This window comes from Chiloscyllium plagiosum, unplaced genomic scaffold, assembly GCF_037043375.1.
Source record: "Chiloscyllium plagiosum isolate Xiang-an unplaced genomic scaffold, Cpla_swu_hap1 HiC_scaffold_7, whole genome shotgun sequence".
In the NCBI taxonomy this organism is placed as follows: domain Eukaryota; kingdom Metazoa; phylum Chordata; class Chondrichthyes; order Orectolobiformes; family Hemiscylliidae; genus Chiloscyllium; species Chiloscyllium plagiosum.
The window spans coordinates 37,321,344-37,340,092 of NW_028270145.1; the positions used below are offsets into that span (position 1 = coordinate 37,321,344).

The 18,749-nt window shown below is 41.9% G+C and overlaps 1 protein-coding gene across 1 annotated transcript in view; it reads right to left on the reverse strand.

The window, feature by feature from the left end:
• Window positions 1–1,801: 1,801 nt before the first annotated feature.
• Window positions 1,802–18,749, reverse strand: part of LOC122551458 (islet cell autoantigen 1-like protein) — a 139,107-nt gene continuing 122,159 nt past the window's right edge. Inside the window, exons 12-14 of the mRNA XM_043693391.2 lie at window positions 6,950–7,210; window positions 6,137–6,247; window positions 1,802–5,025 (exon numbers count right to left, since the gene is read on the reverse strand). Coding sequence (XP_043549326.1) covers window positions 4,910–5,025; window positions 6,137–6,247; window positions 6,950–7,210 — 488 coding nt within the window. The 3' untranslated portion in view covers window positions 1,802–4,909. The remainder of the gene's footprint in view (window positions 5,026–6,136; window positions 6,248–6,949; window positions 7,211–18,749) is intronic.

Below are 18,749 nucleotides of genomic sequence, written 5' to 3' on the forward strand. Positions count from 1 at the left end.
TCTCATTTGAGGCTTGCTTTCGTGAGGAGACACTGTGCGTCATGGTGGCTCAGTGGTTAGCACTGCTGCCTCACAACACCCAGAACCCAGGTGCTCCTGTTTCCTCCCACAATCCAAAGTTATGCAGGTTAGGTGAATTGGTCATACTAAATTGCCCACAATGTTCAGGTGCATTAGTCAGATGTAGAGTAATAGGGTGGAGGAATGGGTCTGGGTGGGTCACTCTTTGGAGGGTCAGTGTTGACTTGTTGGGCCAAATGGCCTGTTTCACACTATAGTGATTATTCTTAAGAATAAATATTCCCTGGGTGAACAATGAAAGGAATATGTTTTTAAAATTAGAGCTAGATCATTTGAAAGTGAAGTCTGGAACCCTAGAAACTTAGAACTGTTAGAGGTCTATGGATATTGAGTTGATTGAAACTTTCAAAAATGAAATGAATAGATTTTACAATGTAGAAACAGGGCATCAGGTCCAACAGGCTCAACCAATGTCTTCTAAAAATTTATTTTACATTTATTGCCCAGAGACTAGTGAGAGTCAACCACATTGCTGTTAGTATGTTGTTGTATGTAGGTCAGACTAAGTACGAATGGCAAATTAGTGAACCGGATTAGTTTTTATGATAATTGACAGTGGTAACATGGTCACCAATGAGGCCAGCTTTTCATTCCAGATTTTATTGAATTCAAATTTCACCCTCTGCCATAGTGGGATTGAACCCAAGTTTCCAGAATTCTGGCCTGGGGTCCTGGAATGTCAGTCCAGTGACATTACCACAATGCCACTGCCTCCCCTTATGTTTCTTTTGAAACACAAGTGAAGATGTGTAGGATTAGGGGTATAGATCAGTCAGAATCTAATTGTATAATGGAATGACTTGAAGGGCTGCATGGCTAATGTTGGAGTCGGGATAGATTGATGTCCTGGGTGAACGATTTATGGCAAAACGAAAAAGATTGAAATGTGCCAAATGTTAAGCAGATGAAACAAACTGGTGGATGGTACAATTGAGGTGAAGCAATTGAATTGCGTGTCATTAGACCATTTCCATTTGCTTGTTAATAAGCATGGATAGTAGCTGTCAGTGGGAACGGAGGACAGAAGTAGAAGTGAATCCATGATTACTTTAATGTTGATTCAAGTGGAAAGAACAAACTGTAGACACAGCCCTTACATCAATCTCCATTATTTATTGTTCTAAGTTGGCATATGACAGTCTTAATGTAAGATACTGCTAACTTAATGAAAGTCACCAGATGATTTTCCAGATGAAATTTAGATTTAGATTAGATTACAGTGTGGAAACAGGCCCTTCGGCCCAACAAGTCCACACCGGCCCGCCGAAGCGAAACCCACCCATACCCCTACCCCTACATTTACCCCTTACCTAACACTATGGGCAATTTAGTATGGCCAATTCACCTGACCCTGCACATCTTTGGATGGTGGGAGGAAACCGGAGCACCCAGAGGAAACCCACGCAGACACGGGGAGAACGTGCAAACTCCACACAGTCAGTCGCCTGAGGCAGGAATTGAACCCGGGTCTCTGGCGCTGTGAGGCAGCAGTGCTAACCACTGTGCCACCGTACCGCCCAAATTTAGACTTTATCTGGAAGTTTTTAATGGTGCTGATCTCTAGCAATGGAACCTAAATAGCTGGAATTAATGGGGGTTTAAAAAAAAACGAACTAGGAACAGATGTCATAATGGTACTGGACAATTAAGATAATACGGCATTGCAAATAAAACCATTCTGTGAGACTGGTGCATTTAAAGAAGGATAAAGCCATTTAAATGTTGAGAAATTACTATTTTTAATAGAAGTCAAGTTTCCAGATGAGCATTCAATAGAAAATACAAGCACTCAACCAGTAGAGAAACTCAAATCTTATGTTTCTTTGTTGACGTTTTACAATTAGTATTAAACATCTTCACAGATGTTCCTTTTTTGTCAAATTACAGACCTGTGCTTGCAGCATGACCCTCACTGAAACAAGTTGACTTCATCCATGAAATTGCACTTCCCACATGTGCAATTAGCATGATTGATATGGATTTGATTGGGTACAATACTGGAGAAACTGCTGAAACTCTGTTATGGATGTTAATTATTACAAATGGTCTGTGTGCGATGATGTGCAGATCAACTGAATTATTGTGTAATTTTACACTATTTAAACATTAAACACTAATGGTTTAAAAGTACTCTATCCATTTGGTACTTTTCTCGCTGTGTTTTCACCTGCCAGCTGCTCGATTGATTATGGGTCACTGGGTAATGCCGTTTCACTCGGCTCGGTCCAACCTGGAATGCTAGCAGATGGGATAGGAATGGGGGGGGGGTACATTGTAGCTGCATTGCCATCTACATCACTGTAGGTTAATGAACAGCATCCAGGCTACAAGCAAAATCAAACAGTGAGAAACAAACTAGGCAACTCTACACACGTGAAAGTAGGAAATTATGGAAACAGACTGGTCTTCAGAATGATTGTTCGACAAGGCTGTCAACTGCCAAAAACAATTGAAAATGGGCAGGTGTTTCTGCACTAAAGGTCTTCTTAAAACTAAAACAAAAAATGCAGAAAAGAATGGTGGTGAATGAAACACAGACTTAATGGCTGACAGTACTCAATAAATTGTTAATGCTCCAGTTTATGATGTGACATTTATTTTGTGAACTAAAGGTACTATTCTTTGTACTTGGACATTTTTTCCCCGTTCTGGCGAGATAAAGTTTAATAGAGGTCAGGCTCCTTCTTGTAACTCATCTCCATAGTCGTTCCTCATATATCAGCCTACAGCATGTCTCATGACCATGAAGCAGTATTGGTGTTCCTTCACGCATGCTGTTTTGAGTATTGAGATTTGTGTGTAATCTATATGAATTGCATTTTATCCAGTATATCTTGTGCAGTTCTGTAACTGACAGACTATATAACTTATTCTGGATCACATCAAAGTTGCCAGAGATTGGCAATCAAACAAACATATTTATATGTGCACTTCTGTGATAAAACAGGGGACATAGCAGACTGGACCTTAGGGATTCATTGGACCGTATGGCTCAATTTTAGATCACAAATAGTCCAGATTTTAAATTTAGTGTTACTGTTGCACTGTAAAGTGAGGCTGTGTTTAATTCTAATGTTTGACAAGGCAACAGTTTTTACCATAAAGGCATGCTGTGCTCAAGACTGCTCTTCATTAAAGGAAACATCTTTCCCAATTCAGTGGTTGTAACTTAGAATTTAAAAACTCTGCTGTTATTTTATTTTCTCTACAAGACCTAGAATTATTGCTTTTTGGACAGTAACCAGTGTTTATGTAGTGATGTATTCTGTTCAAAACACAGCTTGTACCAGCCTATGCCCTTTTCTAGTCATCTTTCTAAAATAATATAGTGAGTTACAGTGGACAGTACCAAAAACCTAACATCTCCAAGAGCTTGCAAACGCTTTGTTTTGATTTTTTTTCAACGTTTGAGGTAAGGCATCAATGAAGTGAGTTCCTGAACAGTGAGTGAAAATAACAACCCAACTACTGGGTCAGTGCTGACAATTCCCAAACTCTGTTCCTCAGGCACATGACACTGCTCCATGCCTCCCTTTTCTCAAGGGCAAGGCCACTTGACTATTAAAAGCAACAATTAAATCAAGCGTCCAGCAAGCTTTTCCAGCTCACCAGCCTGAGTCAGGAATCCTGGCTGACACCTCACTAACCCAATGGCACTATGACTATTGTCTTATTGAAGCATGCTTACTTCATTTCAGATTATTTATTTTTTCAAATTGGCACCAAGGAGGAATCATTTGAGCTTTCTAAGGCCACAGTTAAAGATGTAATTGCAAGGAGGGCTTCATTGTCCTTCTCCTAATACTCCTGCATTTCTCTCTTCTACACTGCACTGTGAAAATGCAGATGGTGAGGAAGGGTTGCAGTCTCTATGCAGCATGACCTGGCCTATTCCATCAAGCCACAGGCCCCTTCAGAAGAAGGCACTGCTGCACTCCATTGAAAAAGAGGGATGACTTCCACTGCTAATCATGTCAGTGATAAATTTGATCCAAGTGCCATAAGGGAAAACATTAGCTCAAATGGCAGGTACCTACCCCACCTTTCTGAAGTTAGTGTAATGTTTCTCTTGCTGGAGTTCTCCCAGCAGGAGTAAATAAATCATAAAGAGACAGACAGCTGCCTGCGTCTAGTAACAAACAATTTGGTCCAAACCAGTCAGCTTATAAACATCACTCAAAACACCTCTCAATCACATTTTTAAAACCAGTCCAACATTAAAAGATAAATAATTAAACTCAAATAGATATGAATCATTAATTGTATAATCAAATAACACTTCTACATTTAATTTTTTTTAAAAAGCCCATTTATCCCCAACTTGTTTAAAAAAGAAACTTTGTGACTAATATGATGCTGCTGTAAAATAGCCCAATCTTGATGTCCATGTTCATTGAGCTGACCCAGACATTGTGTAGGCCCTAAGACAGCAAGCAGACTGGGAAAACTATCGTCAGGCAGCACAGCTTCTACATCCACTGTATGGCCCTATCCCACAGCCTGTGAGATACTAGTTAACATCTGCTTGGTGCTATCTGTAAACAGGTAAATACCCAGCAACCAGATTACAGCAGCGCAGCCTGAATATGAAAAATTAAACAGGAACTCAGAATCATCAACACCGCATCCCAATAGCTTAGCGGTTCAGTATCATTCCATTGAACCAACCCCCAATGCAACTCTTTAAAATGCTGTAGCTAAAGAGATCATAACCCAGTGTTTTAGTAAATATATACATTAAACAATATATATATATTTGATAAAATTGCAGTAGTAAGACATTTGTGTATTATATAATTTAGTGTCTGCCTTCTCCACCCACCCAGCCTCAAGCATTAAGGTGGTCCTCAGCCGTACGACCAATTGCATCAGGATTCGAGAGGGGATCCAGGTCTGCAAACAGATTAAACCAAGCTGACTTGTCCTGTGTCTTGCCCTTAGATGCTGCAAGGAAGAGGAAAGATTTAATTAATAACATCTCCAAGTGACAAAAGCCAATCTTGTATTGGTGTGCAGGTGCACAAGTAGCTGACGTCAGAAGACCATTCATATTCCCTGGTTGTGATATGAGGTCATCGAAACAAAACTGTTTCTCTCCGCAGCTGCTGCAATATCTGCTGGGTTTCCCTCGCATTTTAGTTTATTTCACACAGCAGTAACTGAGGGGCTGATTTGGCAATTACGTTGTGCCAGCATTAACTGAGCTCATCACAATAGATGAAATCTAGTCACTTCCAAATGCCTGAAGTAGATTTACATAAAAGATAAGGTTGAAGACCAGCATAATTTATGCAGACTGCCTAATTTCAAGGTGATCAATGAAAGTTCTGGAGGGCCGCTATTTGCTTGTTAAGCTCAGGTACCAGCATCTCATTTTTTGGCACGGTTCCGCCCACAAGTGCAAATATCAGAAATAAATGGTGCATTTCGCCAGTAATTCTATTCTGGCACAATGGCATATTTTCATTTTAAATCTTCCACTTCACTTTCTTCCTCTCCTCACTCTGGGGCATTAATCATATTGGACTATAGTTCACAACTATTGCCTCTGAAGTGCTTAGGCTTGTTTCGTTGCAAAGGTATCTGGATTGGAAGTGCTGATGGTGATACTCGCAGGTGCTAAATCTAAACCTCTTCAATGGAACTGGTCAAGTCTGAGATCCTGATATGCCCTTCTGAACTTAAGCTCAGTGTAGCAATGAATATGATGTGGAGGTGCCAGTGTTGGACTAGGTCAGAAGTCACACAACACCAGGTTATAGTCCACCAGGTTATAGTCCAACAGGTTTATTTGAAATTACAAGCTTTCGGGACACTGCTCCTTCAGGTGGTGTCATGTGACTTCTGATTTTGGTAATGAATAGATTTCCTGCCAGCGTTAAACATTTCATGTATTGACAAAACAATGGTCTATTTTGCCAATGAGGATAATTCCTTTTTTTATTTCCCTACAATCTATTTTGTTTGGAATGCTGTTCTTTCTGACACAATGATAATGATAACCCGGTCTGTGTTAGGAAATATGAAGCATTCTATTTCACCCAATGTCACGTACCTTTAGATGGAACATTTGGTAGAGTCTGGGGGTTAGTTTCTGGAACCTTTGTCTCCAGATGTTGTGGGGTTAGAAGTGGTGCTGGCTGTTGTTTGGGTGCATCTGTCCAACCTCAAACAATAACAAAGCAGTATTAGAATAACACACTCAGATGCTGAACTCAAGCAGAGAGAGAGTTTGTGATACATGGGCTGTGGAAGGGATGTTCAGTCTTGCTTTCTATCTCTCTCTGACCTATCCAGACCTTAGTGAATATCCTTAGCCTGACATTTCAGGTAATCTTTCCTTCTTATTTGCCTGCTTTATTCAAATGGGCCAGAAGATATTCACATTGAAGACTGGGATTTTCCAGGCCAACCGAGTTTACTGGACAGTGTCCGTAACCACAGTACTTTTGGAGGCACACGAACTCAAGAATCCCATTCTAGTGCACCATGCTTCCGATATAAGAATCGGGAGTTTTCTCTGGGAATTCTCCGGATTGCTGCCACACTGGGTATCAAGGAATACTCCTGTCCACATTAGCACTGGGGCAATGGAGACCGTCATAGTCTCTTTAAATGGAGACCGTCACAGTCTCTTTTAAAGAGACTGTGACAGTCTCCATTTAAAGTGCTTCACTGCGCATGTCCTCAGCAGAACTAGAAATGATCAGGAAATGCAGGTTTGTTCGTGTCACACTGATGTACTGATTACAGCAGGATCCTTTCCTCGGGGCTTGGAATGAGTGGAAATTATGTTTTTGAAACTGCAGCCTCTATGGGACAAAAGTTGGAATTTGGAGAGCAGTGAGGATGAAGAAATGTAACTCACCAATGAAAGATCCTGTTGGGTCATGGCTGAGCTCGAAAAGCTCAGACGGCAGGAAACCGGTTGGTGTGTCTGTTGGTTTGGGTTTGACCATCCCACTCACAGGCTCCGAACCGAGCTCAGAGCTTCCAAACGTACTCTGCCATTTGTGGCTGAAGTTACTGGGCGTACTGGATTGAGGGTTTAAAAGGTCATTCAAAAAGGTCAATTCGTGTTTCTCCAGACTGTCACTTTCTAACATGTCGGGCAGAAAGTCCTTTGGCACTGAAACACAAAAGGAGATTAGTGGTGACGACAAGCTGAAGGGTCTGAGCACTCATAGGGCATACACACAGTGAGAAGTTATCACAATCAATGAGTGTTGAATGACAACAGCCAGCATAAAGAAGCTGAGGTGGTTGTGTTATAGAAACCATATTCAATAACTGCTGCAGTCAGGTGGAAAGCCTCTATTTGTAAAGGGAAATAAGTAACCAAAACAAACTGGGCTAGTCCAAGGCTAATTAATCAAAACATGGTGTGTATGTTACTAAACCACTGTGTCTCTCAAAGCTATGAAGAGGTTTTTAAGTTATTTATTTAATAATTAATTTACATTTAAATGGCACCTTTCACTACCTCAAGATGGTACAAGTTCACCAACTCATCCCTCCTGGATTTCCCGTGCCGATTTCTGTAATTTTTCCCCAGTACCTTCTAAGATTTCTTATTGACTCTAATTCAGGCCTGTTGTGCAGTGCACACTTCATTTGCTACACTGTGCTGGTTGTATCTTCCACACCCTAAACTCCAGGAATTCATCCTGGAACATCTCCACCTTTCTCTCTTACTGTTATACTATTCTTCAAAATCTTCACAACAAAACTTCTCGACCCCTAACCTTAAAAGTAAAACAACTTTGCCTCACGGTCAAACATTTTGTATGGTTATGTTCCCAAGAAACTCCATCACACATCAAAGTTTTCTTGCAGTAGAGGCAAAAATAGCCCAAAAGATTTTTTTTGGCATTCATCCATAAGATGTGAGCACCCGCCTCATTCCTGATGAAGGGCTTTTGTCCTAAATGTGGATTTTCCTGCTTCACAGATGCTGCCTGACCTGCTGTGCTTTTCCAGCACCACATTCTTGACTCTAAAGCATCTGCAGTCCTCACTTTCAACCAGTGTCATTTATTGCCAGTCTCAGTTGTTCCTGAGAATATGCTGCCTCTTTGAACTGGGACAGTTCATATAAAACTAGAGAGAGTTCCAGAATTTTGATTCTGTAATGATAAATGTGTGATTCTCTCCAGAACAGGATTGCATATGGCATGCAGGGGTGATGTGCCCATGTTTCTGCTATTTTTGTTTCTCTAGATGCCAATGATCACAAATTTGGAAGGTGCTGCCAAAGGAGCCTTGGTGAGGTGCCACAGTACATCTTAAATGTGAACACATTCACAGACAGGGTACACTAATAATGGAGATTGTCAATGTTTAAGATGATGGATGGAGCACCAGTCACCTAAGCTGTTTGACCTCGGAGCAAAACTGATACACGTAGCACAAAAGGGAATTGGCTTCAGTCAGAGTCTTGAGGCATGATAGAGCCAAGGAAGTAGAGAAAGAGGCTTGAATTATTGTCATGCACTAGATACAACGCACTGAACGGAAGATGGAAGGATAGGGGAAATGGTAATGGGGTGATGACAAAGAGAAGCTGCTGAGGAAAGGCCAACACAAATTATAATTGACCTAGTTCAGTTTGTTAAAGTCATTAATAAATCAATAAAGAGAATGTCTGGATGTTGTCTAGATCAGCTGTGGATCTCCAGTAGCTATTTGATAACAGTTATTTGGTAATCAATATGCATGATTACTAACAAAAAAAAGTGCACAGGACTGGAGCTAGTCATTAATTGGTTGGGGTAAGTGGATGAATATAGAGGTGAATGATTTCTCAAGAATCTGTTTTAGGCACTGTTTTATAGGTTTCACCATATTAATGAAGGATTTGAATGAAGGAAGATCCAGGATGTCTGATGATCTTTCGATGAGGAGCTCAGTTTGTTGTATTCAATCGTCAAAGTCAGAAGATGCATTCCATGCTTTGGGTAAAGACACTAAACTAACACTCACTCCTGTGTAGTATTGAGCAAAGTGACTGTTAAAGACTAATCCCAGGGTCCTGGTTAACATTTATCTGTCAAACAGCACAAAACAAATTATTTGGTAATTATCACCTTATTATCAATGTCGGAGTTTGTGGTGTTCGAACCAGCTGCCATGTAACTCTGAAGATGGACGAGGGAGATCCAGTAGATGTAGTGTACCTGGACTTTCAGAAAGCTTTTGATAAAGTCCCATTTTTTTTTATATAGATTACTTACAAGTGGAAACAGGCCCTTCGGCCCAACAAGTCCACACCGCCCCGACGAAGCGCAACCCACCCATACCCCCACATTTACCCCTTACCTAAGACTATGGGCAATTTAGCATAGCCAATTCACCTGACCTGCACATCTTTGGACTGTGGGAGGAAACCGGAGCACCCGGAGGAAACCCACGCAGCCACGGGGAGAACGTGTAAACTCCACACAGTCAGTCGCCTGAGGCGGGAATTGAACCCAGGTCTCCGGCGCTGTGAGGTTAGTGAGCAAATTTAGGGCGCATGGTATTGGGGGAAAAGTACTAACTTGGATTGAAAGGTGGTTGGCTGATAGGAAACAAGAGTAGTGATAAACGGCTCCATTTCGGAATGGCAGGCAGTGACCGGTGGGGATCAGTACTGGGACCGCAGCTTTTTACAATATATGTTAATGATATAGAAGATGGTATGAGCAATAACATTAGCAAATTTGCTGATGATACTAAGCTGGGTGGCAGGGTGAAATGTGATGAGGATGTTGGGAGATTACAGGGTTACCTGGACAAGTTAGGTGAGTGGGCAGATGCATGGCAGATGCAGTTTAATGTGGATAAATGTATGGTTATCCACTTTGGTGGCAAGAACAGGAAGGCAGATTACTACCTAAATGGAATCAATTTAGGTAAAGGGGCAGTACAGAGAGATCTGGGTGTTTTTGTGCACCAATCAATGAAGGTAAGCATGCAGGTACAGCAGGTAGTGAAGAAGGCTAATAGCATGCTGGCCTTCATAACAAGAGGGATTGAATATAGAAGCAAAGAGGTTCTTCTGCAGCTGTACAGGGCCCTGGTGAGACCACACCTGGAGTACTGTGTGCAGTTCTGGTCTCCAAATTTGAGGAAAGACATTCTGGCTATTGAGGGAGTGTAGCGTAGGTACACGAGGTCAATTCCTGGAATGGCGAGATTACCTTACGCTGAAAGACTGGAGCAACTGGGCTTGTATACCCTTGAGTCTAGAAGACTGAGAGGGGATCTGATTGAGATGTATAAGATTATTAAAGGATTGGACACTCTGGAGGCAGGAAACATGTTTCCGCTGATGGGTGAGTGCCGAACCAGAGGACACAGCTTAAAAACACGGGGTAGACCATTTAGGACAGAGATGAGGAGAAACTTCTTTACCCAGAGAATGGTGGCTGTGTGGAATGCTCTGCCCGCGAAGGCAGTGGAGGCCCAGTCTCTGGATTCATTTAAGAAAGAGTTGGATTGAGCTCTCAAGGATCGTGGAATCAAGGGTTATGGAGATAAGGCAGGAACAGGATACTGATTAAGGATGATCAGCCATGATCATATTGAATGGTGGTGCAGGCTCAAAGGGCAGAATGGTCTACTCCTGCACCTATTGTCTATTGTCTAAATTACAATAGTTCCCACACTGCTGTAATTAGTGGGAAGGTATCTTCTTGAAGTCATTAGCATAGGGAACAGGAGCAGTTATGGGCCATTCAGCTCCACTAGCCTGACTCACCATTCTGTACAATCAGGACTGATCTATTATTGGCCTCAAATCTTATTTCACGTGAGCTTTCAATAGATTCAACACTGATGTTTCACAAATCAATCTACTCCTTTTTCAATACTTCCCGTTGAATTAGCCTCCACAACTCTTTGAGATAAAGAATTTCAGACATTCACTAGTTTCCAGGCAAAGTAATTCCTTTATTTCTCAATTTTAAATAAATATTCCCTTATTCTGGAATTATGTCTTTAGTGCCTCACGCCCCCTCATCCTCTGCAGTTGGAACAAGACTTCCCTATTTTTAAACTCTGACCCCCTTGGAAAAAAAGGCAAAAATTTCATTTACCTTCTTAATTATTTGCTGGACCTGATTATTAATGTTTGATGTGTTCATGCATGCGAACTTACAGATCCCCTGTCCATTTAAATAATTATCTGCCTTTTGACTCTTTCTGCAGAAGTACATGACCTCACTCTTTCCTACCTTAAACTTTATCAGTTAGATTTTTGACCACTCTCATCACAACATGCCCTCTCAATTACTGTTGAATTATCAACAAAATTGGATACATTACCAGAAATTGCTGGAAAATCTCAATAGGGACTGGTTGTATCTGTGGAGAGAAATCAGGGTTAACATTTCTGGTCCAGTGACCCTTCTTCAAAATAGTTCTGAAAAGGAGCCACCAGACTAAAACATTAAGTCTCAATTCTCTCCACAGATGCTGCCAGAGCTGCTGAGATTTCCCAGCAATGTCTGTGTATGTTTCAGATTTCTTTCGGTCTTTTTTGGATACATTGCACTCTGCCCCCTCCTTTAAGTCAATTACATAAACAGTAAATAATTGAGGTCCTAGGACTGATCCTTTTGGCTCTCCACCTGAATATCCATTAATCCTGACTCAACCTACAGGGAGAACTAGCCATTTGTATACAGAACTGGCTTGAAGGTAGAGGACGGAGGGCGATGGTCAAGGTTTGTTTTCAGACTGGAGGCCTGTGACCAGTGGAGTGCCACAAGGATCGGTGCTGGGTCCACTACTTTTCATCATTTATATAAATGATTTGAATGTGAACATGGGAGGTCTAGTTGGTATGTTTGCAGGCGATACCAAAATTGGAGATGTAGTGGACAGCGGGATCTTGATCACATGGGCCAATGGGTGGCAGATGGAGTTTAATTCAGATAAATGCGAGATGCTACATTTTGGGAAAGCAAATCTTAGCAGGACTTATACACTCAATGGTAAGGTCCTAGGGAGTGTTGCTGAACAAAGACTTTGGAATGCAGGTTCATAGCTCCTTCAAAGTAGAGTCGCAGGTAGATGGGAAAGTGAAGAAGGCGTTTGTATGCTTTCCTTTGTTGGTGAGAGTATTGAGTACAGGAGTTGGGAGGTCATGCTGCAGCTGTACAGGACATTGATTTGGAATATTGTATGCAGTTCTGGTCTCCTTCCTATCAGAGGATGTTGTGAAACTTGAAAGGGTTCAGAAAAGATTTACAAGGATGTTGCTAGGGTTGGAGGATTTGAGTTATAGGGAAAGGCTGAATAGGCTGGGGCTTTTCCCTGGAGCATCAGGGACTGAGGGATGACCTTAAAGAGGTTCATAAAATCATGAAGGGCATGGATAAGGGGTATGGGAGTCCAGAACTAGAGAGCATAGGTTTAGAGTGAGAGGAGAAAGATATAAAAGACACCTAAGGAACGTTTTCACGCAGAGGGTGGTGTGTATGGAATGAGCTGCCAGAGGAAGTGGTGGAGGCTGATACAATTGCAATATTTAAGAGGCATTTGGATGGATATAGGAATAGGAAGGGTTTGGAAGGAAATGGGCTGGGTACTGGCAGGTGGGACTAGATTAGGTTAGAATATCTGGACCAAAGAGTCTGTTTCCATGCTGTATACCTCTATGACTCTATAACCAATTCTCGATCCATGCTAAAACATTGCCCTCAATGCTGTGAGCTCTATCTTGAACCTACCTTCCATGGGTACCTTATCAAACACCTTCTAAAAATCCAAACACATTTCATCTACCAGTCCTCAAAGAACTCTATCAAATTTGACAAATATTGACAATCCCTTTCACCAAACCATGTTAACTTTGTTCGATTACCTCAACTTGTCCCACTATTTCTTCCTTAGTAATGGACGCCAGCTTTTTTCCCCATGACAGCTGTTTGGTTAACTGGCCTATAGTTTCCTGCCTTTCTGTCTCCATCCCTTCTTGAACAGGAGCACCACACGGGGGGGGGGGGGGAATCACTAATCTGCTGGAATACCTCTGGAATCTAGTGAATTCTGGAATAGACTGACCAATACCTGCACACCATCTCTGCAGGCACTTCCTTTAAAACCATTGGGTGCAGGCCATCAGGTCCCGGCGACTTGTCAAACACTTTATTCTTGAGATACAGGTTGCTACAAGATCTTTACTCCCATTAGCACCTTCCCTATGTTATCTTTGAGACGTTTATAATGTCCTCAACTATGAAGACTACAAAATATTGGTTTCAATTATCTGCCAATTATTTCCCATTTGCATCTTCCAAGCTCCTACACGTACATTGGTGACTCTCTTTGTATAAACCTGGAGAAGCTCTTGCTGTTTGCTTTGGTATTTTCTGCCAATTTGCTTTCAATTTTCTCCCATTTTGTTTTTAGTCACCTGCTGCTAGTTCCTAAAGCATTCCCAATCCTGTGGCCTACCACTAGTTTTTGCCACTTTGCATGGCTTAGCTTTTGCCTGGATACTCTCCTGGACCTCCTTTGTTAACCATGCGTGGTTCATCCTTCTCATCAAGTTATCCTTTTTGACTGGAATAAGCTTTTTGTTGAGCATAACCAAACATCGGCTTAAATATTTGCCACTTTTGTTCCACTCACTTTCCCACTTTGGACAACTCTTCTTCATATCTCTGTGTTTACCCCTATTTAAATCAAGGGCAATGGTTTGAGGCCTGAATTACTCTCCCTCAAACAACTTAAAATTTGACCACTTTGGGATCACTACATCACTACTCCCCAGAAGATCCTTAACTACAAGATCTCTTTTTACACATTACTAAATCTAAACTAGCCTGTTTCTAGGTAAGATGGACAACCTAAGAAGCAATTCATGATGCAATCCACAAAATCATCTTCCATGATTTGTCTAGTCAACATGCAGATTAAATTTACCTATTATAGTGCTTTTCTTACTTGCCTCCACTATTTCCTAATTTATATTTTGTCCTACAGTGTTGTCAGTGTTCAGGGGCCTATAGATCATTTCCGCACGTGACTTCGTTCCCTTGCGATTCTTATTTCTACCCACACCAATTCCACACCACAATTTATCATATCAATATCACCACTGCACTGATAGAATCTTCATTAACAAAGCTACCCCACCTCCTATTCCTTTTTGCCTGTTCTTCATAAATGTTATATCGCTTATATCTCGAGTTGATCATCCTACACTACATCTCTGTAATAGCTACCAAGTTACATTCATTTCTGTTTGTGTTGTCACCTCATGTTTTATTATAGATGCAGTGTACATTCAGGTAAAGAGCCTTAACCATGAATCTTTCACAATTATTGCTTATTCTGGTTCTGACTTCTGCTGTATTCTTCTGCATATATTTTCTACCCCATCCTTTTACACTTTAATCCTGATTTTGATGGTCTGTTCATTTCCCTGCATCTCTGTTCCCTCTTGATTTTTAAAACTTCCTTTCAATTGAATTGAATTACTTGGAGGGGAGAGTCAGTGAGGTAAATGAGTGTGTTCCAGAGGGACTGGCTTTGATGGGAGAAAGTGTTTTGTGGCGCATCTTAAACTGCTCCAGAGAGAATAATTTAGCAGTGAACTCTGGAAGCAATTAGTTTTACTTATAATCGTCTTTCTTTTTGATTTAATTGAGCAGTGCAACTGTAGGAAAATTCACAAAGTAATTATTCTGACTGGAGAGCACCATGATGGTTAGTTACATGACAATAATCAGAGCTAGTGACTAATTGCTTTCCAAAGTTCATTGGTGGAATCATTCTTTGTACAGCAGTTTAAGCTGATGTACTACCCCTTTCTCACAATAAGTAGGGATAAGCAGTCGAGAGCGTTTAGCATTGCACACACTCGGAGAACAATACTGTTTTACATAAATTGGGGATCGATAATCTGTACAGTCCGGTATTACAAGATTTTACGATGCCAGACAGAAATACGCCCATCCTGCTGAGATAGGTATAAAGGCAGGACCAGGAGTAAACTTGCAGAATAGGAAGTCTGGTTGGCCAGCAGCAAGAGCTAACCAATGAACGGCAATTAAGTGCCCACTTTGGAGCAGAGTGGGCACATCATTGGGATTTTATTTTTTTTAAAAGAGTCCTTACAGTGCGGAAACAGGCCCTTCGGCCCAACAAGTCCACACCGACCCTCCGAAGAGTATCCCACCTAAACCCATTCCCCATCCCTCTACCTTTACGCCTGACTAATCCCTGAACACTATGGGCAATTTCGCACGGCCAATTTACCTGACCTGCACATCTTTGGACTGTGGGAGGAAACCGAAGCACCCGGAGCACACAGGGAGAATGTGAAAACTCCACACAGAGAGTTGCCTGAGGCTAGAATTGAACCCGGGTGCCTGGCGCTCTGAGGCAGCAATGCTAACCACTGAGCCACCATGTCACCCCAAGTGGAGTTTCCTGGAGTTTACAGGCTCTCTGCCATAACTGACTCCCAGCACATGGCTGGAGGTGGTTTCCAAGCACACACTGGGTGGTAGCAATCTATGCTTCCTTTTCCCCAACCCTAAAAATGTAACAGCACCCTTCCACTCACAGCACCCTTCCACTCAGAGACTAAAATGGCAAGGTTCCATTTGTTATGGCTCAAATTAAAGTCTTTGAGTGAGTGACAGTCCACTGCTGTCGAGTCAGGCACAATATTTATTTTGTGCAGGATACTTTACTCCAATTTAAATCCAACAAAAGCTTTTGAAACGAGTGGAGACCTGGTACAAAATGTTCTGAAGAATTCCTCTGGCCTGAGTTGCTTTGCCAGTGAATAGTGGAAGCAGTTCTGTCAGTTCCAGCATTGGCCCACTCTGACCTCGCCACTGGGCAGCTATCAGAATTAGGACTTAATAAGGAAATATGGATATAAGACAATAAATCTGGGACACCTCCTGACAGTGTGTTAAAAGCAGGCACTTTTTATCTATTGTCTCCCTGGCATGAAACATGAAGTAAGAGCTGAAAGCATAAAGATCGAGACAAAGGTCTGTCTGGATACAGCTCAGCAGAGAATGAGATAAGGAGCAGAGGCGGATCGAAGCAGAGAGCACAGGAGGGAGGGAGGTAGAAACTTTCTTTGTTAGGTCGAATAGCCTTGAGTTATTCAGAGAAGCAGAATAGGCTGAGGCTATTTTCCCTAGAGCGCTGGAGGTTGAGGGGTGACCTTATAGAGGTTTATAAAATTGTGAGGGGCATGGATAGGATGAATAGCCCAAGGTCTTTTCCCTGGGGTGACGGAGTCCAAAATTACAGGTTATAGGTTTAAGATGAGAGGGGAAATATTTAAAAAGGACCAGAGAGGTAACCTTTTCACGCAGAGGGTGGTGTGTGTATGCCAGAGGAAGTGGTGGAGGCTGGTACAACAACAACATTTAAAAGGCATCTGGATGGGTATATGAATAGGAAGGGTTTAGAGGGATATGGTCCAAATGCTGGCAAATGGGTCTAAGTTAAGTTGGGATATCTGGTCAACGCAGACAAAGTGGACCTTAGGGTCTGTTCTGGGCTCCGCGACTCTACTGCTTGGCAGTAACTGGGGATAAAAAGGACTGCTCCTGGCTTGTGTGACTCAGCCATTTGCTGCAGACATTCAATAATCAAAGAAAGAGTGTATTTCCTGTGACGAGCAAATTATTCAGTCCATCCAATTCTGCTCACTCCTGCACACAGAAACAGAAGGAATAGGAGTAGGCCAATCTGCCAATCAAGATCGCTCTACCATTCAATACTGACCTTAGTTTTCAACTCTACTGCCCCCATCAGCCTTGATTCCCCAAGAGATCAAAACGCTTTCTACCCCCCCTTAAATATATTGAGTAGTGGAGAATTCACAACTTTGTGTGGCAGAGAGTTCAGGACTTAAATGATCAGCCCCTTTTTTGAAAATGTATTCACAGCCACCTGTTAACGAGGCTGTGATTTATTGCCTATCCTTAGTTGCCCAGAGGGCACATGTAGGCCAGAATCATAGAATCCCTACTGCATGGAACTGGGCCATTTGGCCCAACAAGTCCTCACTGACTCTCCGAAGAGCATCCCACCCAGACTCAACCCCCTACCCTATCCCTGTAACCCTGCACTGCCCATGGCTAATCCACCATGTGGGAGGAAACTGGAGCACCTGGAGGAAAGCCCACGCAGACGAAAGAAAAATGTGCAAACTAGACATCGACAGGCATTTTGAGGCTAGAATTGACCCTGCGTGCCTGGTATTGTAAGGCAGCAATGCTAACTACTGAGCCACCATGCTTTGCCAGGTATCAGACCTGGTAAGGGTAACAGTTTCCTTCCCTACAGGGCATTTATCATTAGACACTGAATTCCAGGTTTTTACGGAATTCAAATTTCACCATCTGCCATGGTGCGATTTGAATCTGAGTCCCCAGAACATTACCTGAGACACTAAATTAAAATATACAGACATTAATAGAATTCATGATGCATTAGAAAACACTGGGAACTTTTCCCAAATATCTGACCGCTGCACGTATAGATCAAGCTTTCTCCTTTCAATGATATACGTACAAGCTGTAGAGTCCTAGACTTTACCAAATGAAACTGAGGCAGCCAATGTAAAACATAAACTCCAAAGAAAACTGCACGTCAGTAGAATAATTTAGTTAATTCACTGTGCACTGGTGGGATTCCCACTGACCCTGTAGGACAAATGCCTCGGATTTCACAGATTATTGACACACATGCTTATCCCTTACATAGTCATTAGGCTGCAGGTTGCACGCTGAACCTTTTCAACAAAACAGTACAAGTAACAGGGGTTTGCTCCTGCTGGTGAAAGAGTTTAAACTAGAAAGGCAGGGGTGGAAACCTGAGCAAGGTGACAGAAGATGGAGAAACAAGGGCAGAAAGAAAAGACAGAAAGATTAAAAAGCAAGGATGGTAGACAGACCAAAAAAAAGGATGAGAAACAAATGGGACCACAATGCAAAATAAAGCTAAGGTAACGAATAAGGTTAAAAAGACAAGTCTAATAGCTATGTGTCTTATTGCGTGGAGCATTTACAGTAAGGGTATATAAATCAGCAGTGTATGTAGATAAACTATTTTGACATATTTGCAATTATGGTGATATGGCTGCAGGGCGACTGAGGATGGGAACTGAACCTCCAGAGATATTTACTGTAGGAAGGACAGATAAAAAGGGAAGGCAGATGGGGTAGCATTAGTAAAGAAGTGAGGAACAATATTGGCTTGTAAAATAATCATGTAGATCCTGCAACAGTAGAGATAGAAAACAACAAGGGGCAAAAAAATGTTGTTGGGGTTAATTAAAACTCATATTGTACTTGGATGGGAGTTTCATTGGGTCAGTGTAGACATTCGTAGACACAGATGGAGTTTAATCTGGACAAGTGTGAGCTAATGCACTTTGGGAGGCCAAATGCAGGAGAAAGATATATAGTAAATGACATGACCCTCAGCAGTATACAGAGGTATCTTTGCTCCAACTCTGTAACTCCCCAAAGTTGGCAACACCAGTGGATAAGGTGGTAAAGATGCTTGCCTTCAACAGTTGAGGCATTGAGTTGGCAAGTCATGTTGCAGCTGTGCAAGATTTTAGTTGGGGCCCATGTAGATTACTGTGTGCAGTTCCCACATTATAGGAAGGCAGTAAAGGCTTTGGAGAGGGTGCA